Below are 25,734 nucleotides of genomic sequence, written 5' to 3' on the forward strand. Positions count from 1 at the left end.
GCCAATGTTAAGTACGTGCTTTTACAAAATTATTTATAATTTTTTCTATAAAATTAACGGGTATTTTTATCAAAGTAACTAATTTTTATCTGGTAATTAGTCTAGTATATTATTTGCAATTAAGCACATGAATACTTTTGTCATGGTTGGTTAATCAATAAATTGCATATGCTATGTAATGACCTGACTGGTCACTACACACAGCATAGCACACCGGAAAAACTAAGCAGAAAAGAACGAGTATATAAATATAGGATCTAGAATATATGTATATACAAGGTCCCAATCCGACTAGAGTTAGAGTGTACATAAACAAAATACAACCCAAGGTAGCCAACTAGTGGCCAAACATCAAAACATCAGCAAAATAAGACTCCTCTATCTGCTAGCTGCAGACCTGCCACTATCACCAGCCTAACCCTGCTCTGCTCCCATACAACGTATGATCATCGCAGTCTAAAACACATGGAAACAACAAAGAGTAAGCTAGTATAAAAAAATCAACATATAACACATATTTAAGTAATATGAACAGTTACAACTATCAGCACATCCTCAGCATACACTACTAGAAAAATTAAAATTAGAGAGGGAAAAAATCCGTCACTAAACTTCATAAAATCCGTCACAAATAAGTTAGTGACGGAATTTGTGACAGAAATGATTCCATCACAAAATTTGGCGTCACAAAATATTTAGTGACGGATTATTTTCTCCGTCACAATTAGTGACAGAATTAAGGCGTCACAAACAATATAATTTCCGTCACTAATTTGTAACAATAAATGTTTAGAAATTAATAAAAATCTGTCGCAATTTGTGAGGGATTAAATCCCTCGCAATTTGAGAGGGATTGAGAGGTATGTGAGTCCGTCACAAATTGTGATGACACAAAATCCCTCACAAATTGTGATGAAAGAATCCCTCGCTATTTGAGAGGGATTAAATCCCTCGCTATTTGAGAGGGACTGAGAGGTATGTGAGTCCGTCACAAATTGTGATGACACAAAATCCCTCACAAATTGTGATGACACAAAATCCGTCACAAACTGTGATGCCTATAATTGACTAGAATCCGTCACAATTTGCGACGGATTTTATCCGTCACTAACTGAGATGAATCCCTCGCTAACTGTTTGATGACTAAATTTGAGGAAACTATTGTTTTAAGAGTCTGGTAATCGATTACCTATACATGTAATCGATTACCAGACAATGAAAATCATATGTTCGAAATTTACTTATTAAAAAGTTTCTCTGCTGGTAATCGATTACCCATTTATTGTAATCGATTACCAGAGCCTATTATTGAAACAATTTCAATCAAAACAAAAATATCAAGTCTTTTTTTATGAAAATGCATGATATCATTTAAAATGAAGATAAAAGAACAATACAGACATCAAGAGGAGTTCCCAAGTTTAATGATGTGCTTAATCGGCAAGACAACACATGAAAAATAATGAATGACCTCTATCAGTGTAACTATGACAATAAAGCTTCATTGGAGTATATCCATAGCCATGATACTTTTCATCATTTAGAGATCAAAATCCACAAGGCACACATTTAGGCAAAGAAACCCCTTCAAACAATACACATGAAGCAACCTAATTTTACTAAGCTAGATTGCTTATATAGCGATGACCTTATACCTATCTACCAAACATACAATTAATAGAGGCAACATGTTCCAAATCAAATCATACAAAAATTCAAATACAGGGGAAAAAATTCTTAAAATTGATTACCTTTTTTCCCGGCCTAACAAGCCTCAAGGCCACCTCAGCAGCAGTATTTGCAGTAGCAATAACATCAGTTGCCCTTCCTGTGACAGGACATTCCTGAAGAACATGAGTGTGAGCCACAGCCGCGATGAAACCATTTATATGACAAGCCAAATCACTACAAACAACCAAAGAAACTACCATCATCTTCCCAGTAATAGCGAAAAACACAAATTTCATTCCCCCATCACTCATAACAAAATTCCTACTGACCACATTGTTTACAGATAAGCAAGTTGGGAAAGTAACACCTCTCTCAATCTTCCTCTTCACGTTCTTGTACACATTTCCAGTTTGTCTGTACACACACATAAAACAAACTCTATAAGCTATAATCCAAAAATATTAAAAATAAATAAATAAACAAAATAGCAATTCCGTATGCATATATGAACATGTATGTTAAAAAAGTATCACAATTCACAAATAATGCTCCTTCATATATAAATAATAAAACCTTACTCTCTAATATAGGAATCGTGTATGTTTACAGACATTCACGATTATTTTCTCTTGCTTGCCATGGTTTTTTGGGTGACAGGGGAGATCTTGGTGATGATGGTTGGTCTTCGAAGATTAAAGGACCCGGTTCACTATCCTGGCCATGGAGCAGAATGAAAAACATCAAAAAATCAACTGAAGTCGTCAAACAGTTTATAACAGAGCAGGATATTATAAAGGATTTCAAACCTTTCCACTACAATCACCAACAGCAAGCTTGACCTTCTCACACTCAGCTACCCCTTGTACAAAAGACTCTTTGAAACCTCTTCTACCACTATAACACCTATCGTACACCCAAGCACGATTTGAAACAAAATTATCCATATTCTGTAGATTCAAAAAATTTACCTAATTAATTATCACATATTATATAATTGTCAACTAATTTAATTACGTGGACCTCTACATTATATAACTTGAAAAGCAGTACAATAGTAAGCTTTAATCATAAACACCTCAATCTATTAATACAAAAAGAAAATTAACAAGCATACCTTAGAAGTATGGTAAAACAATTTGTTTCCTCTAAATTAGAGTACAACGTCCACTAGAACAATTTAAGGGATAAAAAATATACATTGACAATTTTTAAATAAAACTATTAATTTATCAGTATATTACTAAATAAAAAAGTGTATGCATAAAAAAGGAATCTAAAATAACCAACTTTCTTCTTCAAGAGTGAATTAACAAAAATAAGTCATATTTTTAGTAGTGATTTTTGTAACATGAAATCTTCCTATAATTAAACACAATTAATCAAAATTGAAAATAGTATTAAAATAGATTTCTTCTTAACATTATATATGTGAATCCCTCTAACTAATACTATTTAGAACATTAATCATATTCTATTATAAATATTAAATTATTTTAACAAATTTATATTTCTAACAGAACAATTGTTGTTCTCTCAAGATTATTTCGTTTTTCCATATTTTAAAGAAAATATTAAAAAATGAATATATTAAATATCTAACAAAATTTATAACTATTTAATACCTTTTTATTATTCACTAAACAGAAACTTAATAAAAAGCATTATAAGAAGATGATAAATAGATGAAATGTCTAGATGAAGATGATAAGGTCTTAACGTATAGAGGAAGCAAGACAAATATTGTGAGCATTCTTATTTTTCAATCAAGTGAATTCAGATATTGGACATCAACATCTACAATTTACTTCTTCCCATAATTTTTTTTATGAAAAATAAAAAAGAAAAATAAAAGTTGGTTTCACAAAGGAAAACAGTTGGAAGCATGTAAAGACATCAACTTATCAAAAGATATAACAAATCAAAATGGATTGGTAGGTAATAAAACCAATATGGAGAAAAGAGAAATGTATAAGCTCAAAATTGTATAGACTTGCTAAGTAAAAATTCACAACAAAGATTAAAAGCAAAGTATGCTAAACAATACAGGCAAGGAATATGTAACTCAAGTCAGATAACAATAACATTTCAAATCAAAAGGATGAGACAATCAAATGAAAATAAAAAATAAAAAAAAAATAGCATACCTGCAAAAGTGCAGCAATGGTACCAAAAGAATTCCACAACAATGGTGCAAGATCTTGAAACAGCTCCCTCTTCTAAAATACAAAAAAAAAAAAAAATTATTATTATTATTATATATTGATAACATACCTGAGTGCATCAGCAATACCAAACATTTTTACAAGAGAAAACAAGCCAAATCACAATACAATTGCAATAGTTAAAAGCCAAGACTAGAAAAGAGCTTGTAAAAAGCATAGAGAAAAATAAATAACTGAAGTAAAATGGGAAGCTGCAAACTCGCAAGTTAACTAACTTGGAAACTCATTTTATAATAGACTTGGTGGACTCAAGTGGATTTGATGAAAGGGGATCTGATATTTGATCCAATTGACAAAACAAGTGTTGCTAAGAAACCCTATAATATGGTTAAACATTAAATTCTTTGATCTGGCAACAAAGAAAGGCATGAGAAAGAACTCAAATCCCTCTTGAACCTAGTTTCAGCACAAGATCTAGCCATTGCCAACCCAGCTTACGCTTACCCAGCATCAAGCTATGTAGAACCTAGCTTTCACAATTCTATCAAAGACACAGTGAAACCAACTTCTGCTACTTGATCAAAGCCATCATGAACCCAAGTTCAACCCAGCATGAACTAGTAACCCATTGGTTCAATATATTTCTTGCAAATCTGAACTAGGAACCCTTTGAGCTCTATTCTAATATGTGTGTTCTTCTGATAAATAACATCATAACTTCTAAATATTGTTAGTGTGTATAATTAATCTAATACATGATTTACAATACAACAACATGATATCATTTGATTCATATAGCAGACCTCACCAAGTGGGAAAAGCCTTGTTGGTGGTTGTTATTGTGCACAACATTTTTCTCTAAACTCCCAATATGAGAAATAAAACAGAACATTTGGGGGATACAAAGAGCACTTAAGTAGTAGCTGACCCCGATTGTAAATTTTTTATTTCTGGATAATGAATACCCAATACCGTAGTAGCATCTTTGACCCTGATAAGAAAAAGAAATTCTATTTTTCCTTTATCAAATAAAGGCATTAAAATTCTACATCTTGTAAATACCTCTTATTGGGAAAGACCCAAGTCCCATCTATTTTAGGTAAATACCACCCTATCAGCACCAAAAAAAAACCAGGAAAAAAGGACATGTATAAAAGCACTCGATCTTTTTTTCTTTCTACATAATGATAGGTAACATGTTGTAACATAGATTAACAAAATAAAAGATTAAACTATGCACAACATATATAATTTCTACCAACGAATAAAAAAAATCAATCTTTGGCACAGGGTGTCGCATTTCTGAATATTCTGTAAGCTGTAATTACCGAGGAAAATAGCTAATTACATAAGTCACATTCATTTACATGCATGTGGTTTGTGCTTTATTAAAACGCAGGACCATATCCTGCACTAATAATACCACTCACTACACACAATAAAACCCGTAAAGTTATATTATTTAGCGAGATTCTTCTACACTGGCATGAAACAAAGAGAAAGTTTAACAGTTACAGCAAATAAGAAGTCATTAAAATGCGTAATTATGCAAGAACTTGGGGTAGGATTGATACCTCTAGCTCCAACGGTTAAAGAGTTGTTGTTGTTCCAAACAGGAGCACCAGAATTGGTAGTCCAGAAGGGATAATTGAAGGCACTGGATGGTCGGTGCTGCATCACATAAAACACTAGTAAGCTTCAAAGAGTTGATAAGCTTAAGTAAACATGATTAAGAGTTGAACGCGTGGAGATATAATCGGAAAAATAATTCAATAAATAAAGCTTACTTCAGTGGGATCAATGGGCCAATTGATTGAGGAATTGAACTTAGGTTTCAAAGCCCTCTATGTTGCTGCTGCCTCAATCAAATGATGCACAGCACAAGACTATCACAGATAAGAAATTTATACCTACAATGGTCCAAAAATGTTAAAAACACAAATGGAGTAACAACGTGTATAGGGAAATACTATAATATTCCTATCCCTCCTCAACTCCCCTAATCCCAGAATCCTGTAATACCACTGTTTCTATACCTGGTATTTCCTGAGTTTTGGCCGCAGGGAGAAGCGGAAGAAGCTACGGCTAGCTTCTTCGGTAAAGTGCTGAGCTCCTTCACGTTCGGCTAAATGAGCTCTTGTTGCTTCTTCTGCCTACTCCTTGCGCTAAAGTACGGTACAGTGAAAACCATGCCCAGCAAACAGAACTAAGTGCTTGCTTCTGCTATGCGACTAAGGACGGCGGGGTCGAGCTCCCAGGCGTGGAGGACGGCGACGGGGTGGAGATTGAGGAGGAGGCGGGCGGCGGTGCCGGTGCCAAAGCTGAGGAGGGCGAGGGGGCCGGGGGGAAGGAGGACGAAAGAGGAAAAAGTGGAGAAGAGAACGAAAGGGAGAAAGGGAAAAATACGCCCGATTTCGAAGAGGGTTAAGGAAAAATGATTGAATTGATAAAAGAAAAGGGGGGAAATGAAAAATAATTAAAAACAAAAAGGTGGGAATCATAATTTTTAATGAATAAATTAAATTAAATAAAAAATATTTAAATGTTATGAGGGTTCATAATAAATTCATCTATTTACTTGGGATTTTAGTATAAATCACTTAAACTTAACTAAGATTAATAACATTCTTGATAATTTCATACATTTCTAGAGGTTATGATAACCCCAACTAAATAACTCTCGTTAAATTCTAATTTTTTTTGTAATGTATATCCCATCAAAAAGTGAAATTAGTTTCTCTCCGCATGTTTAAGAAATAATTAGGTGGTAAAAAACTATCAAATATTTATATATAAATTCAACTAATCTTTATAAGATGTGTATAAATTTTTAATTTATAAAAAAAAATATCACTTAATTATATCATATAGATGTTAAATGAGGACCATGATTTAGAACTACCTGATAATTTATCTAGTGTGTTTGAATCTATGAAGAAAAAAATCTAAAACTATCCATCCTACTACAACTACTTAAAGCTCTTCATTCCATTTTTTATAATTCACATCTATCTAATGGAATCAAGGCACTTCGTGCCTCTGTTAAAAATAAATTAAAAATAAAAATTAAATATTAAAAGTATATTGATCTACTAGTATTATGATTAATCTATTAGTTTCAAGCTCTTAAATTTGATTAAAAAATATTGTAACTAATTTTTTAAAATAAAAGGTATAATGGTCAAAAAAAGTGGAGAAAAGGTAGTTACTAAAAAGGGTATCCCCTTTATATATTAGTATAAAATTTTAAAATAAAAGGTATAATGTTAAAAAAAATGGAGACTAACATAATTACTGAAAAGGGTATTCCCTTTATATGTTACAATAGATATACAATTTTTTTTAAAATTTATTTTAATTTCTAATATATTATGAATGATATATTTTATTATTTATAATATATATTAATATTACATTTCAATCTACTAATTGAATTTTAACATTAAATTTTTAAAGAAAAGTTACAATTGACTTAAACACTTAAAATATATTTTAATATACAACTTTTATCTGTACAGATGAATTTTAGGAACTTAAATTAATAAAAAAATTAACAATTCAAAAATAATAATTTTATCTTTATAGTAAAAAATTTGAATTAATGAAATATTATGATCATATTGTAAAACTTCAACTTTAAAATAAAAATATATTATATTCATAAAAAAATTATTTAAAGAACTTAATTTCTTACATTAATAAATATAATTGACATAAATTATTTAGAAGAGAAGTCTTGTTTGATTAAATAATTATCTAATTAATTACAATTTTTTGTACAATTAATTCATTTTTTTATTAATTCATTTTTTTATTAATTCTTGTTGGAACGGTTTAACACAAAAAGAGGTGTGGTGGCCGGGTGAGAGATTGTTAGAATGGTTAAACGGAGAAGGAGCTGTGGTGGTCGGCGAGGGAGTGTGGATTCGTTTAACAGAGAAGAGAAAGAGGTCTGCTAGGGCAAGAGGGAGTGTGGATTCGTTTAACAGATTTTAGATTTTATTTATTATGTTTTATAATAAATAAAATCCAATATTAAATCAAAAGATTATAAAAATCGTAACTCAAATCTAGGTAAATATTTTGATATTAAATTTATTATATTAAAATTAATTAAATATTTTCATCAAACAAACTCATTCAGATTTTAAATTTTATTTACTATCTTTCATAATCAAAAGAAATCCAATATTAATTCAAAAGATAATAAAAATTATAACTAAAATATTTATAAATTTTCTAATATTAAATTTAGTATATATTAAAATTAATTAATTAAATATTTGTATTTAAGAAATTGTTAAAGATTTTAGATATTTATTTTAAAGTTTTTATTTTATTAAATTAATTAAATTTATCACTTTTTAATAAAGTGAGTGAATGATAATGAATTAACTAAAATTCAAAAATATATTTTAATTAAAAATAATTTTTTGGTTAATACGGTAACTAAAAAGTATTTTAATTAAAAGTATTATAGCTTTTGGCCTAGTGGCCTACCATGGTCATGTAATCGATTACCAGTATGTGTCTGCTTGTTAGAGCTGTCAAAGTGGGCTCCAGCCCGTGGGTCAACCCGGCCCACCTTGAAAACGGGCCGGGCCGGGCCAAAAAAAATGAAAAAATTTATGATGGGTCAAAAAATGTGACCCGGCCCACCCGGGTTGAACCCGTGGTGGGCGGGGTGGCCCACCTGACCCACTTACCAACCCATCCCCTAAACCCACTAACAACTCACTTAACTATTTATTATTATATATGCATTATTTTAATAAGATATCATTTTTATTATAGATAAAGATAAAATCAATGTTAAATAATATGACATTACTATAAATTTATCTATCCAAACCTCTAATAAAATTTAATATTGATGAATAATCACTCTCATGAAAGATTTTTTATTTTTTATTTTTTTATTTTTTTAAAGTTGCACACTTATTAATTTAATTTTAATGTTGTACCCATGATACTTAGTTTAAAAATTTTTACTTTAGATTAAATATTATTTTATATTGAAATTTATTTTAAATTATAATTTTTTTTAAATAAATAAGGTGGTTTCGTGGGCTGCCCGTTTAGCCCACCATGCCGTCGTGGACCGGGCCGGGCTAGAAAATTTTAGATAATAAACTTGGTGGGCCGGGCCGGGTTGGCCCACTTAAAAAGTGGGTTGAGGTGGGCAGGGCCAAACGGGTCGGGCTGGCCCGTTTTGACAGCTCTTGTTCAGGTATATAAAATTAGAAAGATATTTTTCAATAAATAACTAAATTAGTTAATTATTATTTATTTTATATTTGTGGACATTATCTTCTTATAGTTATTTTAATGACTTTTATAGAATGTTTTAAAGTATCAGCTATTGGTCATGTAATCGATTACCAGTGCATGTTTGCTTGTTCTGATATATGTAATCGATTACAAAGTAGTGTAATCGATTACCAGTGCTAATTCACTTATCTGGGTATAGTGTAATCGATTACCATGTAATGTAATCGATTACCAGTTCCAAAATGCAAAGAATCTCAAAAAGGTGTAATCGATTACCATAGTCATGTAATCGATTACACGACTCCTCTGCACTTAAAAAAGTGCAGTTCGTCTTCTTCCTCACGAAAGAAAACCCAAAACCCTCCGCGCCCTTAAATCTTCAAATCCCCATATCTTCCTCAAATCTTAACCAAATTGAGCCCTGTTTGTTCCATTCTTCATCGTTTTCAAGTCTCTTCAACTCTACCGATTGCATTTTTCAAAACAAACATTCAAATGGCAGAATCATCCAAACGTCATAAGGGTTCTTCGTCTCGTTCAACCACTGCCAGGCGCCGCCAACAGCCTCCCTCCGACGATGCCCCTACTCCTAGAATCCCATTTCGTACGCTGGACGTGCTCTCGCTCTGTTCTCCACAGACGAACAACGAGATAAGTACTACCAGTTATTTTCTGAGAGAAATATTGTTGATCCCAAATATATCAGTATTAATTTTTTTGAGGATGAATCTTTTGAGTGTTATACGATTTTTAAGAATTCTGGGTTAGTAGATTTTATGGCTATGAAAAACCCTGTTTATCCAGAATTAGTTAGGGTCTTTTACAGCAATTTGGAAATTAGGAATGGAATTCTTTACAGTGAGGTTAAAAAGATTCCAATAGTGATAAATCAGTCTCTGTTCCGGGATTTATCAAAATTAAAAGATCAAGGTACTCTGTTTGAGGGAACGATTCCGGATACATGGAAACCAGAATATTCCCATCCCAATGCCCGAAGTATGATTTGTGTGGATAATGTTGACATGGCTGGAAGATTATTGGCTGGCTCAATGAAATTTGATTATAGAATCATGCATTACATAATTGTTCGGGTACTGCTTCCACGCACGACTAACCTTGCACAGGCTTCAAAAGAGGACTTAATTTTGATATGGGCTCTAATCACTGGCCGGGAATTTAGCTGGGCTCATCTGATTAGGAGTCGAATGAAGAAGGCCTTGCGAGTTAATGCTTCTCTTCCATACCCACATTTTGTAACTACTATTTTGGAACATTTTAAAGTTCCTTTGGAAGATGAAACCTGGGTTCCAGTTAAGAGGGTCTTTGAGATTGGAGCAAATGCAATTGCTTCCTTTGGGTACAAGAAAACACTGGACAAAACCTGGGTCAGGAAGCGGGATTTTCAAGCAGTAGACACTGACGATCGAACTCCGTCACCACCTCCTCAAGATCCTTCATCAGCACTTCTCTCGGATGTTCTCAATGAAATTAGAGATCTCCGGTTCTATGTTGGTGAACGTTTTGATTCTCTTGACACTCGCATGACTCGTCTTGAGGAGGAAGTAAAATCTCTTAGACGCCCTTCCGAGTAGCTAGTTGACTCTAATTCTGTTATTTGCTATTTTAGTTTATCTTATGTTTTGGACTATTTTTTAGTCAATTTCTGGATCTTTGATTAGTATGTTTTAGATTAATTCTGCTCGCTTGACTCTGACTATTTTGCTCATAGGACATATTGTACTTTTGTTTCTGAATGGTGTTTGTTTATCTTATTCATTTTTTTTTATATATTGTCTCATTCCTTTTGATGTTGCCAAAGGGGGAGAGAAAAGGAAAGAAGGGTCCTGATCAAATATTAGATATTTTGAATTGAACAATTTAATCTGATCATTACAACTGTCAATTTTTACAATATAAAAATTAACATCAAACAATAATTTATTAAGGGGGAGACTAAGGGGGAGTGATCGATATACATTGTTTTATGTTTCTTTCCATCTACAGTATGTTGTCATCATCAAAAAGGGGGAGAAATATTGCATAAAGTTCTTGGCCATTTAAAATAAAGAATTTCAAAGAAAACCCAAATACGATTTATATTAATAAGGTTTTCAAAATAAAGGTTTTCAATATTTTAAGTTTTAATAAGGCAATTATTGTTTTTAAGAGACTGGTAATCGATTACCATTCCATGTAATCGATTACCAGAAGATGAAAATTTCAAAATTTGAATTTAAACTTTACAACGTTCCAATCATTTTGAAAATATACCGTTGTAATCGATTACCAAGTGTTGTAATCGATTACCAGAGCATTTGTGAAATTCTTTGAAGTAGTAAAATTTCAAATTCTCCCAAAAATGTAACAATTTGAAATTTCTCATATTTTTTCCCCCCTTATTTCACTTATATATTTTATCTTATATCTTCATATATTTTAATTATTGAATATTCAAAAATACTTTAAAAATTATTAAATATTATCTAAATTAATTTTTAAAATTATTAAATATTTAAAAATTGGTTGACATTTTTTTTATAAAATTTTATTTAAAAATCTCAACATATAAATATCATTTTAAAAGCAATTTTATCATGATAGAATCATATTATCATATATCCAAATTAACAATTTAAAATTTAAAAAAATTGAATTGACTTATCCAAACAAAATATTTTAACAATGATAGAAATTGAAATCAAAGTAATTCAAATATCAAGAATTTCAAATTCCTTGAATTTGTAAAATTACTCATCCAAACACACCATAAGGGAATGCAATTGTAAGAGACAATTATATGAGTAAGATGTTTATTGTATGGATTAGAGTACTCTGTGGGTTCTTAAGAGAACCTGAGATAAACAAATAAACTATGTAAGTTTATATTTTACTTTTTGATTGTTCTGTTGTATTCTTTGTTGCGTGAGATGTATCAATATCTATTTAATTCCACAAATACATAAGTTTTGATTTGAATTAAACATGTTTGGTAAATTTCAATTATGAAAAAGATTATGTTATTCAATTTTTGTTATTTGTGTTATGGTATGTGGGGTAGAGGGTGTCACACAAATGATATATATTTATTATTAATAAATACATAAAATATATATATATATATATATATATATATATATATTATATTTTTATAATATTATTCATAAATTAATATCAATAATATTATTAGTATATTTATACATAAACTAATAATTTGATAAATATAACTTATTATATATTAATATACTTTTACAAAAAATATAAATATACATATCTTATATATCTACTATATTTATATTTTTGTAAAAGTATATTAATATATACTAAGTTATATTTATCAAATTATCAATTTATCTATAAATATACTAAAAATATTATTGATATTAATTTATTAGCAATATTAAATTATTAATAATATATAAATTTTATTTATTTAGTAATAATAAATATATATCATTTATTACATTAATAAAAATTATAGCTTAAATAACCTATTTGTGACGGATTTTTTAGAGACGAAGTCCATTCCGTCACAAAATCCGTCACAAACATTTTTTTTTTATTTAGAGATGAAATTTGTGACGGATTTTTAGAGACGAAAATTTTTCCGTCACAAAATCCGTCACAAATTTTTTTATTTTTATTCAGTGACGAAATTTGTGACGGATTTTTAGAGACAGAATAGATTCTGTCACAAAATCCGTCACAAAATTCAATGAATTCTAGTCTGTCACAAAACTTAAAATTCCCTCACAAAATGCGTCACTATTAGCGATGCTATTTTTTCCGTCACAAAATTCGTCACAAATATTAATTTTTCTAGTAGTGATACATCTCATCAGTTATACAGCATAATCAACAATAAACACAAAATGCGTCGTCACACATATCAGCTCGGAGATCTCCTACAACAGCTCAGCCTTACGGCCTACAACAGCTTATATCAGCATACAACACACCATAGCTTACAGCACAGCTTACAGCACAACATATCATCTTACAGCACATCTAAATAACTTACAACAATATACATTCCAGTACAGCTTAATATCATGATTCAACATCATCAACTATTAGCACGACATATTCATCAATTTCAGCTCATACTCAGCATAAAACATCATCCAGCAACATATAGTAAAATCTCATCTTCGCGCCCGGCACACTCATGGTTGCGCCCAGCGTGGTACAACCAGAGGGCACCAGGAGGTCGTCGCGCCCGGTGCAAGCGTCTCCACGCCCAGCGGGACCCAGCCAGAGAGCCCAAGGCTCACACGCACCTAGAACAATACCAAATTGCGCCCAGCGCATCCCAGGCAGAGACTCTAAGGAGTCTCACGCGCCCGGTGTGCCCAAACCCGCGCTCAGCGCGGGGAGGGCAGAGACCTCCCCAAGGTCTCGCGCCTAGCGCAATTCAAATTGTGCCCAGCGCCCTCAAGGCAGAGACTCCCAAGGAGTCTCACGCCCAGCACGACAAAGCACTACAAGAATTTTGCAGATTAGCGAGGGATATAATTCCTCTCTAATCCCTTGCTAATTAGCGAGCAAATAACTTGGATTTATATCCCTAGCTAAATTCCCTCGCTATTTTGCGACCAACCTTTGTCTCCTCGCAAATCCTTCGCTAAAGTTAGTGCTTCTTTAGCGAGAAACTTAGTCCCTCGCAAATGCCTTGCAAATCCCTCTCCAAATTATGAGCCAAAAAAAAAAAAAAAAATTCATCTTGCGAGGGAGTTTTCTTGCCGCAAATTCCTCGCTAATGAGTTATAAGTATATCCCTCACAAATTCCTCGCAAATCCTTCGCAAATTAGGGAGGGAAATTTTTTTTCGCTAATCCCTCGCAAATTACTACAAGAATTTTGCGGATTAGCGAGGGAATTTAACGACGAAATAGCTTGGATTTATATCCCTCGCTAAATAGGAACATTTTGCGACCAACCTTTATCTCCTCGCAAATCCCTTGTTAATAATAAATATTATATTTAAAAGTGAATTATTAACATTTTTATTAATTTAAATCTTGTTTTAAAAACTTGTTCCAAAGCTTACGTCTTATGACGATTAGTCTTCCACTGAACCACTGGTTACTGAAGTGGTGAGTCGTGACCACAGGATAAAACCTAAGGAATTTAATTGTAATAAGTTAGTATTTTAAAATTAATTAAGCACAGCAACAAGAATTTCTTAAAAAAAAAATTCTTTTTATATTATTTAAGGAATTGAAAATGAAAAAAAATGGGTTCGAATTCTCGTGATTTTATTGAGTCCAAAAGGCCAATTGTTGGTGATAGTGGACAAAAAGCCATCCATCCCTTTGCTATTCCCAAGTCCATCCATACTTTCTCTTGCTGTTTACTTTCTCTCGCTGTTTCACTTTTTTTTAAAGTGAATTCACATGAAAAAGTTATGTTTAAAAAAGAAATGAAAAAAATACAAACAAATGATTATTTTTACTTTTTGACATAAGACAATTGATTAAGAAACACCATAATTAATTACTTTTGTCCACAAATGCGGTTAAAGTGTATTTCTCTCCAATTTTACAAAAATAAAAATTTGTTCCCTAATAATCTGTCTTTCACACCTAATTTTTTATTTATTACCTATTTCTACTCTCATTAAACAAAATTGTTCACTTTTTAAATATTCTAAATTATTTTTAAATCACAATATTTTAAGTAAGGTTGTGCAAAACTTCAAAGACCCGATTCATTTCTTTAACATTGTAGAGTTAAAACCCATTTCCAATCATCAATAGTTTCAATTAAAAAAAATCATAAAAAGCTTAATAAACCTAACCATTCACACTAAATTTGTATTTGTGCGAATCCAATCACGAACTTGTTGACTAATGTACCATTTTGTTTTGTTTTAAAATTCATTCATAATCATCTGCACTACAAACAGTGTCAATGTCCACAATTTACGTTACATAACAGTTTGGGTCACAAACACATAAAGGTAAATAGGAGATTTCGAAATTCGAAAACGGAACGGGGTCAGACCCATAACTCATAGCACCTGTTAACAGCGACAAGATATTTAATTTCACGTCTCTGTCTCCACAGAGCGAGAGAACGGACGGTGTTGATTTCTCCGTCAGAACCAATCGCAACCGTCCAACGCAAGTTCCCGAGTCCATCCATATGATTAACAAAACGACACTGCCTGAGGCATTTATTTTCCTTTCTCTCTGTTTCACTTTCTCGCTTTTGCATTTTCTCCTCTAAACCAAAAACCTTGCGTTCTTCAAATTCTTCTTCTCCCTTTTTCAAACATTTCTTCTATGACTCTGTGTTTCTCTTTCTCCACACTTTCAGGTAGCATTGTATTTGCTGTTTAAGATTTATTTCCTTACTTTCATTTCTACAATCTTGTTTCTTTGCTTCTTCTACTAAATACTAATCGTGAATGTCTCCACCTTTGAGTTTCGTCCGCCACTACCATGCTTACCTAGGGTTTGCTTTCCGTCAATGTGCGTTTGAGTTTCTCCTTAACTCATTTCCTGCGATTCTTCTTTTTTTGGAAGTACTAAATACTCGCCTAATGGTGCGTTTGAGTTTTATTTTTGTTTATTGTCTTTTGTTTCGTGCTTATGAATCTTCCATGTAAGACTTGGATCTGTCAGCAACAATGCTTAGTAGCGTTTGAGATACTAACTTTTTTTTCTTCCCAAATAGTATTGTGAAAGACATTGAGAACATGGTTCGCTCCTACATTGAGAAGGTAGAGTTTCAATGATTATTGTAATTAACTTTGCTTGTAATTATCTAGTAATTTGGTATTTATTATTTTAGTTCAATAATTAACTTTATATTCATTAGGAAAAAACTGATGTGTAGTTGAAATTTGAAAACAAATGGCATTGTTGTTGCAACGGTTGATGTGATTCATATCACTCGTGTGGCAGTGGCGACAGCTAGTCAGGTATGCTTCTTGAACTATGTTTATACCCACTACTTTTGACTGCATTTTTTGTTATCACATGTAAAAATGAAATGAAATTTTATGTGTGTTTCTGATATTGCCTATTGGCTTACCTGAATGATAATAGAGGGTGCTTCTTTTTCTGTACTGAGTGATAATTAATTCATTGTTTAAGGTACAATGAATTTATTATTTTTGCTTGCCACAATTTTGTTATTTTATTTTTCATTACCGAATATGATGCCATATTAGCTTTGGGGATCTCAAGTATTATTCTATGATTTCCTATCAACTCTGGGAAGAAAATCAATGAATATATAAGGGTGCCAGCTACCAAGAGTTTATGAATAATTCACCAATATCATTAAAGGCCTCTTCCAGAACTAAGTTTTTTCTGTCCTGTCCTCACATATCTCTGTATCTGAGGTTGATCAATTTCGACAACCCATATTTGGCTGCATATATATTTCCTGAGAAAGGTGTTTAATTCCTAGCACATGAAGCAAACACAAACAGGTTAAGAAAAACAAATTACAAATCCATTGAATTGGTTTGAAATTTGAATCAATCCACTAAAAAAAATGCCAAGTAGTGCCAACCTCAGAGTTCTACTCAGAGTTCTAGTTCTTCTGCATCCACCAGTGTTACTGCAAGTAACACTATTTCTCACACCTCAAGCTAAGCAATGTGAATGAATCCCTCATTATTACTCCTTTTTATCTCAAATTTTTCAACCGGTCATCATTACTCAAGGAGGTTCTCAAATATTCCAACTTGTTGTTTGTGTTTGTGTTAGGTAATATGTAACAATTCAGAAGAAAAAAAAATGAATAGATACAATACAAATGGAGTTTTTTATAAAATAGCCAGGTACCTTTAAAATAGTGATTACCTATATTTTTTTTAAAAAAAATATGAGAGTAGTTATTGCGCAAGCATGATTCTATCAAAATGTTTAGTCGTATTATACTTGAAAAAATTTCTATATGATGTATGAGTATATGATGATTATCAGCATGTCATAGTGTTATAAAATATAAAGTTTTACTTTTTCAACCAATTAGATATTATTATTAATTTATTTATTATTTAAAAATCTAACATAAAGTTTGTAGTTAGTTATCAGGATATATAAAACTAATTTGTATTGTCATCACATCACATGTTTTCTATTTAGTTTATATGTAAGAATTCACATATTCTAAGAACCACACTAATTTAATCAAATAATTGATTAGTACTGTAGTAACTAGTAACAGTAACCATCCAATGATAAAAGAAATGTAAAACCATATTTTCTGCATAACATGTGTACTACATATATAATATTGTTTAATTTTGCGTACGTTTTAAGTCTTCTTATTTAAGACTTGATTTTTTTTCTTCTCAAACGCATTATACCTACTAGCTAGTCTAGGAATATGTTTCAATTAGTTTGCACTATAAAGCAAATATTGCGAGCGAATAGCGAGAGAATTGCTAGGGAAATATTGCGAGGGAATAGTGAGAAAATTGCTAGGAAAATATTGCGAGGGAATAGCGAGAGAATTGCTAGGGAAATATTGCGAGGGAATAGCGAGAAAATTGCTAGGGAAATATTGCGAGGGAATAGCGAGAAAATTGCTAGGGAAATATTGCGAGGGAATAGCGAGAGAATTGCTAGGGAAATATTGCGAGGGAATAGCGAGAAAATTGCTAGGGAAATATTGCGAGGGAATAGCGAGAAAATTGCTAGGGAAATATTGCGAGGGAATAGAGAAGGGTCTGCGAGGGATATTCAGCGAGGGAATTGCAAGGCCTTAGCTAAGAAATGTAGCAAGGGAATGGAGAGGGGTTTGTGAGGGAACATTAGCGAGGGATTAGCTACAAATTAGAGAGGGATATTTTGCGACCCCTTAGCGAGGGAATAGCGGGGAAGCTTGATCGCAAATTAGCGAGCAAATAGTAAGCATCCTTAATATAATTAGCGAGGACCTTAGCGAGGGATTGGCGACAGATTTTGCGAGGGATTGGCGACGGATTAAATCCCTCGCTAATTAGCTACCTGTATTTAGCGAGGGAATGGTCTCTCGCAATTTCATCACTATTCCGTCGCAAAACTGATTAGCGAGAGATTAGAGAGGAAATAGCGAGGGAATAGTCCCTCGCTAATATGTAATTTTCTTGTAGTGAAGGTCGCGCTCAGCGCAGAACCAAAGAAACCAAAACATGCTACAACTGGTATCGCGTCCAGCGCGGTCCAAGTCACGCCCAGCGTGGACCAACCAGAGACCCACATTCGCAAGCGCGCCTGACGCACCCATCATTGCGCCTGGCGGGCTTGCCCGAATGGAGTCCCCTGGTGGCCACGCGCCCGACGCGAAGAACGGCGCTCAGCGCGAAGCCCAGCAGCAACCTTCCAAGTTCGAAAATCTTGCCCAAAACCTGCAAAAATCAACAGAAACTCCACATGCAACCCATCCAAAGTACCACATTCTCATCAAACGTTTCAAAAACACAATCTTTTCCAGCATGCATCCATTCAAAATCAAAAACCCAAATTTCACCCAAAAACCCCGAAAACAAGTTTTCTTCCATCTTAGCTAGAAATCATCAACCAACAGTCCGCAAATGAGTTCCTAGGACTCATTCTCAACCAGAAAACCGCAAAAGAGCTAGCTTCCCTTACCTCGGTGAAGAATCCGAGCTTCCGGGAAGAGACAATGAAGAAGGAGAAGAAATGGAGCTTTAACGGATGAGAAAGGAGAACGAAGAAATCCGCACACCAGCTAGTAATCCAAATTACTCAGCACCACCACCTTGTAACAGCCAAAAGAAGGATCCAAGGGAAAGAGTGAGTAAGAAGAGTGAAAGAGAGTTGAGTGAGGGTTAGGGTGAGAAAAGGAAAAAGGAACAAGGAAAAAGGGGTCTCACATGCTGATCATAAATTTTATTTTTATACAACTTTGGTAGGATATTTTGTCTCGAATATGATTTAAAATTTTCAAGTTGTGTGTTGTTTAACGTCTTTTAGATTTGACGTCTTAGCGGCTTCATTCTACGATACTTCACACGATAACACTTTACGTAACTCCTCGTTGGTCAGAACCCTTCATCGGTGGTTAGAATCCTTCGTGGATAGCCCTTTTTGAGATGTTCGTCTGTTTTTAGGATCAATGACTGACCTTACAAACCAACACAAGACTTTTTAGCGTACTTTGTCCTCACTCACACGCTTTTTTGGAAACTTTTCATAAAGTTATTAATCCCTAAATTACTCCAAGTCAAACATATCTAATTGTGAAATTCTTTTGGAATGTGCTATCGTGAAAAGTAGATGCATTTTGTTGGTATAATTCATACAAATCAATTCCTTTAAGTCATCTTTAACTATACAATCTTATACTTATATAAACTTTGGATTCCTCTTATTTCCATATGTCCGGACTGCTACACGCTACTTTCAAAATATGATCATTTTGTGTCAAGAATTATATATGTTTTTGTTGTTCTGTATTGCTCTAAATAATAATAATAAAAAAGCAATCTATAAGAAATTATATATATAGTGATCGGCTCTTGTATATAAATATAAATAATTGACAAAATATCAAACGTAAATTTCCCAATGAAACTTTTAGATTAATAATTTAAATTAGAGGGAGATGTATTATCATTACGTGATATTATAGTTAACTTGCATGAACAATTTTGTTGAGATTATTTTTACTATAGATGTGTAGAAAAAGAATATTAGTAACAACATACTGATCGTTTTAAATTTGAAATTAGTAACGATGTATCATTTATCAACATTCTTATATTTCAAAAATCTTATTAGCACTCATCATTTTATTTAATTTTTCTTTCTAAAAAATCATATGGTATATCACTTAAGTGGCAAGTGTTTTATATCGGAAAGGGAATCATGAATAAGGTAATGATACAAGTGAATATGTAATTTTATTTATTTATTAGGTAAAGTGTGAATACGTAATTGACATAGTCTCTTGGAAAGACCACGTTTCTTAAACAATAGTTGATGAGGAGAAAAAATTAAAAAAAGTGATCAGGAGATTTTGAACTCTTACGTGTTAAAAAAAGTCAAAATAAGTTTGCCTTTCTCAATTTTAAATACTCGATTGAGTGTGATTGGAAACCATAATAATATTAATTTTCATTTTGGTTTAGATATTTTGTGTTTAAAATTTTTATTTACTTTCTATTAAAATTTTATTTATTTCCATTTTATCTAAAAGCAAAATGTTATTAAAGTATCTACATTTTCATGATTCTTTTACCCCGTAGGCAATACTTACAATTACTTTACTATTATAAATTAAGTTAATCTGATTACTCTCATTTCATTATATCTTAAACAACGGAAAATGAAGTATATTATTTGAGTTAATCACCTATACATTGTCTGTATATAAAGTTTTTTTTACATTGACAATCAATTATATCTTTCAATTGTGCTATGTCACTGTAAACACATTTACTTTTAACAGTGACATGACACAATTAAAAGATATAATTAATTGTCAGTGTAAACTTTTTTTATACGAGCAGTGTATAAATAATTAACTCATATTGTTTTAAGCATGATATTAGGTGTGAAGTGTATCGTTTTTTTTTTTAATTTTTAATATTCATGTCATTTTCATTATTTTTTAAACAAAGAAACTGAAGTGTGTTGTTTTAGGCATGATATTAGGCATGAAGTGTATTGTTTTCCCTAATATTTTCATGTCATTTCATTACTTTTTAAACAATAAAAAATAAAGTATATTGTTTTAGGCATGATTTTAGGCATGAAATGTATTGTTTTCCTTACGAACTATAAAAAGAAAACTATTTTAAGGATATTAAAATAAGAAAACAAATCATATTTTAAAAATAAAAATATATTTAACCCAAGTCATTTTTGGCATACATTTGCGCAAAAGAATAGTAGTTATTATTAATATTGGTTGTCATAAATAATAACAATTTGTATTTTTTAATTAAATTGTTCATGATTCCTGACCTTAATAAACTATATGAAAAAAGGAATATTTATTTTTTCGTGTACGTTCATATAGTTCCCAATAAAAATTAGTCACTATTTCGTATAATAAATATTTCATTTTAATATCATTATTAAGAAAAAGTTAATGGTTCTTTGATCACTTATAAAACATAGATCATACATGCATGAACAATTTCTCAATTTAAGGATGTGATGGCCCACTTAAAAAATGTAGCAAATTAAAGACCCAAGAAGGCACAATATTGGGTGAATGTCAAGTCAAAAGCAAACCACAAAAGACTTTCAAAACTTTTCAAATTAATAGAGGTGTGTGGTCCATCCCATCAGCATTTCTCCTTGCTCCCTAAGCAAATGGACTAACAAGGTGCCTCTTGTCTTACCAAATTATGATATAAATATATCTATCAATTATATCACTCACACAACAACAATATTCATTTCAGCTTTGCACACATAAACAGAATTGTCCCTTGAGTTGCTTCAATTCCTTAGAAAGAAGAACTACTACTACAATACCTAAACATACTTTATAGCTGAAACCCACCAAGAAAATTTAGAACACTTACCATAATATGGCTTTGAATTTGATGTCAGTCTTCTTCAATTGCTTCACCGCATCTTCATCAAGTCAAGTCTCTGATTATTCTGAAGGATCTAAACCAAAATCTCCTTCTTCAGAGAAACCAAAATCAAAGGGAGCTCCACTGGTTGTTAATTATTTCCCACTCAATCATTATCATTCACTCTTGTAGTTCATATTAATCTGTATCTTGTTTACGTTATCAGTTCTACTTCTATTCTATGCTTCTTGAGGCCGAAGGACTAAGCATTCCAAACACATATAGGTTGAGCAGTGTAAACAGGACGTCTTTTGTGTTTATTGTAAGATTGGTGTAGCAATTATTATATAGATATCATTTTTCTTGTCAAAATTAGTAGAATTCCCGGGGCTAATATAAATTGAACATGGATCGAGACTTTGATTTGTTCTGAGAATGAGATTTGTTCTAAGAGAAGTTTTAGCATGATGCATGAACAAGGCGCTACATGACGGTCCCATATAAGTTAATTGAGTATCTATGCTTATATAAATTGAGGCTACTATCAGGAAACAAAATTATTATGATACTCCTGGAACACGTATCCTAGAAGTTTCTATCAGGACGGATACGTGTTTGATATGATATGGGACAAAAATAGACATATTGGTGCATTAGAGGGTTCGAAGATGATTCAGACAAAAGTTGGTGCATTTATAATAATTCGAACATATTAAAATGAGAGAAATATAGAGATTTATATAAGTGTGAGATGATATAATTGAAAATGACTTAAAGAAATTAATTCGTACTACCTATACTTACAAAGTACATCTATTTTTTGATAACTCATCAACAAATGAACTTCATAAATAAGTGTGTTTGGCTTGAAGTAATTTAGAGATGAGTGACTTTTTGAAAAGTTTTCTAGAAAACATGCAAATAAAAAAAACACGTTGAAAAGTCTTTTATTGATTTGTGAGATTAATTATTGATCCTAAAAATGGACGGACATTTTAGAAATGATTATCCACAAAACGTTCTGACTGGTGAAAGGTTATGACTAGCGAGTTGTATAAATTGTCATCATGTGAAATGTCGTGGAATGAAATTCTTGAAATCTCAACTATGAGGAGTATTACAAATATTACATATACAACAAAAATTGTACAACTAATGTAATATTAATTTTGTGTCGATCTCTCTTTGCCACTTTATTTACATGTACAAGGAAAATTTTACATGATGTTTGTACAATTTTATTATATATTTAGCATTTCTCCCGATTTGTGAAGCACATATACATGGGTTTTAATCTCATATCAGTACTGGATACGTATGTGTAACACCCTATTTTCAAAAATACTATTTTCGTTATATTATATGATATTTGGTCAAAATTAATTTTATTATTATAGGGGAATATTATTTATTTTATTTATTTAACTATTTTGGGGGAAAAGAGACGCAGGTCGAAAAGAGAAGTGGGTTGGGTTGACTTGGTCTAGTGAATTATTTTAAGAAAGGTGTGAGATAGAGTTAACTCTACTTGACTTATTTTGTATTCTGAAGGTTTAGAAGAAAAGAAGGAAGCTTTGAGGAGGAGTGCTCAAGCTCAATCCCAAACTGCATCATAATTGTTCTGATTAAAGATGGCAAAATGGGCCATGGCCTATGAGCCGACCCGTTGGCCCGCCAATTTTTGGTGAGTCAGGCCCATCATTCTAACCTGTCAAGCTCGCCTCACCAAGCCCACCAACTCACCAGGCCAAATGACGGGCTGACCCGTCACAACCTGCCAGCCCGCATTTGAGGTTCCAGTTAAAAAATAGTAATTTATAAGTTTATAATTTGATTTTGTTGTAAGTGGACTAATTTTTATTTGATTTTATTGTAAGTTTGTAATTTACTTTTTGTTGAACATATATTATGCACAATATGTATGCATTTTCAATTTCATGTGGTTATATTTATTTATATGTAGTAGTTTTTTATTTGAACATAAGATACATTTTTTTTTGCAATTTTTTAGTGGTATGTGGGTTGGCCTATATATCGGCCCACTAGCCCACCCTTAGGCAGGGTGAGCCAACATTCCCAACCCATTTTTCAATGGTGGGCCGACCCAACTCGTTTTTGGCGGGTTGGCCCGTTTTGCCACCCCTAGTTCTGATCAAATTATAAATGTGGTTGTTATATTTTTTGGTAAAATTGATGATCTAGATGATAATTAAATTCATTGGGATGTACTATGTAAGTTAGGGTTCTTGTAGATTGATGAACACCCTTAATTATATGAATTAATAAGTAATTGAGAGATTTTACTTATGGATGTACCTCAGTATTTTTTTAATATCTTACTGTGTGAGTAACCAAATCATTTCCGTTTATTGGGTTAGAAAGTAGACACTTGGGTTTATAATTTAGACTCTAGAATCGTGTAAAAATGTTAAGAATTGATTGAGTTATACGAGTTATAAGTTCAGTCTCCATTCTAGTGCGCCAAATATTAAGTTTTGTGTTGTCAGCCATGCGATCGAGGTGACCTTAACGACATTTTTAGGCTTCATGTTCTTCACAAACGTTGTAGCCTTGGGTGTTATCATTCCAATGGCCTTGGAATCACTCAAAACGAATGTGTATAACTCAAGTTATGGTCAAAATAGTGAGTAGAGGTCAAGTTGTTAGGATTTACGGTGCCCGGTGTAGGTATTCTATTTCATTTTGCATTTTTGACGTTTTGGGACCCCTTTTTGACATGTTTGTGTGCAATGCATTTGCATGGATGATAATGAGAATGATGTGGTAGAATGGTATAACCATTAATTGACGCATATGCATTACCCTGACCTGTGTGATGTATAATAAGGAATGTATAATATATAGGTATAACCGCCTTGACCTTTGTGGCGATTAACACGGTAGTGCATTACTTTGGATTGTGTGGTTTATAACAAGGAATGCATGCTATACTTATATACCCATTGGCTTGTGTGGTGTATAATAGTGGGCAAGTGCAAGGTAGTACCTGAGGGGATTAATAAGGTTCACCCATTGTGTGACACTCCGAGTCAATGCTCCTTAGGAGGTTGTGGTGCATGAGCATTGGTGTGAGTTTGTTCATGGTGAATATTTATATTGTGATGTGGTGATTGGATGGGATAGGTTTGGAATAATATTATGACTTGAGATTGACTGATATATTTAATTATATTTATTTATGGAATGAGTTGTAATGTATGGAATTCTTTCTTATAACTTGTATGTGAACACTTGTTTTTCTCATTGTACTATCTGTGGTCATTTTATGCGAGGATGAACTAGATGTGGCTGACACTTAAGGTGCCGGCAGTTAAAGTTAAGGGTTGCTTTGATAGTGTGACATTGAGGCAAGAGGCTCAGAATGAAAATCTTATTTTATTTGGATTTTATTGTTCTTGTTAGTCATAATTGTAAAGTTATATTTTTTAATTTTTGTTTCAAATTGATTGGATGTTTGAAAGTGTTTCATATGTGAACTGTTTTACTCAGAATTATTAATAATTTTCTCCTTTTATTCTATTGTTATATGTTGGGGTAGATTGAGTGTCACATTTAGTGGCATTAGAGAAGGTTGATCCATTCGACCGTGAGTTATGAGTCTGTTATGTTTGTGTAGTGTTTGATGATGTGATTGAAATGATGATTTGAATAAATTGTCTTATTGATTTGATGTATGACTATTGATTTTGAGCATGAGATTCTTGTGTTCCTTGCTGTTTTTGAGGGAAAGCAAGATTTTGAAGAATCTAGATTTGAGGTTCATCCGTTGAATATTCGAGTTGCTTTTGTGGTTGGGTGCAAAAATGGGATGTTTTGATCTCATTTGTGGCACATGTTGATTTCGGATGTTTTGAAGTGTCCAAAGACTAGTTTTTGTATTGTATGTGGTTGTTTTGTGGAATTGCAGGTCTAATTAGTATTAGGAATTGAGAAAGGGGCTGGTTTTGTTTAAAGAATTTATGGGTGTTTTGTTGACTTACATATATAGTTTCAGGTTTGGGTTACATGTGGGTTTCATTTCAGCCTTTGAGTCTTTTGTGTTGCATATATGAGTTGTTTTGGTTTAAGATTGTAGTGGGAAGATTGGATATGAGTTTGTGGTGGAAAGGAGTG

The 25,734-nt window shown here is 32.3% G+C and overlaps 1 protein-coding gene and 1 long non-coding RNA gene across 8 annotated transcripts; one reads left to right on the forward strand and one right to left on the reverse strand.

Moving 5' to 3' along the window:
- Window positions 1–223: 223 nt before the first annotated feature.
- Window positions 224–6,239, reverse strand: LOC145952649 (ERBB-3 BINDING PROTEIN 1). Of its 7 annotated transcripts, none has more exons than XR_014430156.1 (9): window positions 5,870–6,231; window positions 5,621–5,743; window positions 5,408–5,504; window positions 3,816–3,887; window positions 2,478–2,574; window positions 2,250–2,385; window positions 2,001–2,085; window positions 1,752–1,905; window positions 224–456 (listed from the first exon to the last, which is right to left on the reverse strand). XR_014430156.1 is itself a non-coding variant. In XM_083065490.1 (9 exons), exons 6-8 carry the CDS (start codon window positions 2,282–2,284, stop codon window positions 1,775–1,777), a joined length of 246 nt encoding a protein of 81 aa, XP_082921616.1. In that variant the 5' UTR covers window positions 2,285–2,385; window positions 2,478–2,618; window positions 3,816–3,887; window positions 5,408–5,504; window positions 5,621–5,743; window positions 5,870–6,235; the 3' UTR covers window positions 224–456; window positions 1,752–1,774. The 7 variants fall into 7 exon arrangements, 2 of the variants coding, with proteins under 2 accessions (XP_082921616.1, XP_082921618.1); XR_014430159.1 differs by having other exon boundaries at window positions 1,752–1,828; window positions 2,039–2,085; window positions 2,478–2,618; XR_014430157.1 differs by having other exon boundaries at window positions 2,039–2,085; window positions 2,478–2,618.
- An 8,958-nt stretch (window positions 6,240–15,197) lies between these two features.
- On the forward strand, window positions 15,198–23,569 carry LOC145952556 (uncharacterized). The gene is made up of 4 exons (XR_014429983.1): window positions 15,198–15,651; window positions 15,783–15,828; window positions 15,927–16,029; window positions 23,152–23,569. It is a non-coding gene; the product is annotated as an uncharacterized LOC145952556 (long non-coding RNA).
- Window positions 23,570–25,734: the final 2,165 nt, after the last annotated feature.

Source organism: Cajanus cajan, chromosome 10 (assembly GCF_000230855.2).
Source record: "Cajanus cajan strain Asha chromosome 10, NIPB_CcT2T_4, whole genome shotgun sequence".
NCBI classification, from domain to species: Eukaryota; Viridiplantae; Streptophyta; class Magnoliopsida; order Fabales; family Fabaceae; genus Cajanus; species Cajanus cajan.

Coding starts and splice junctions, on each gene's coding strand:
- LOC145952649 (XM_083065492.1), bottom strand. CDS start 2,284: ATGTCTGTAAACATACACGATTCCTATATTAGAGA. Junction 2,086..2,249: donor CACGATTCCTATATTAGAGA/GTAAGGTTTTAT, acceptor GTGTGTGTACAG/ACAAACTGGAAATGTGTACA. Junction 1,829..1,928: donor CTATTACTGGGAAGATGATG/GTAGTTTCTTTG, acceptor GTCCTGTCACAG/GAAGGGCAACTGATGTTATT.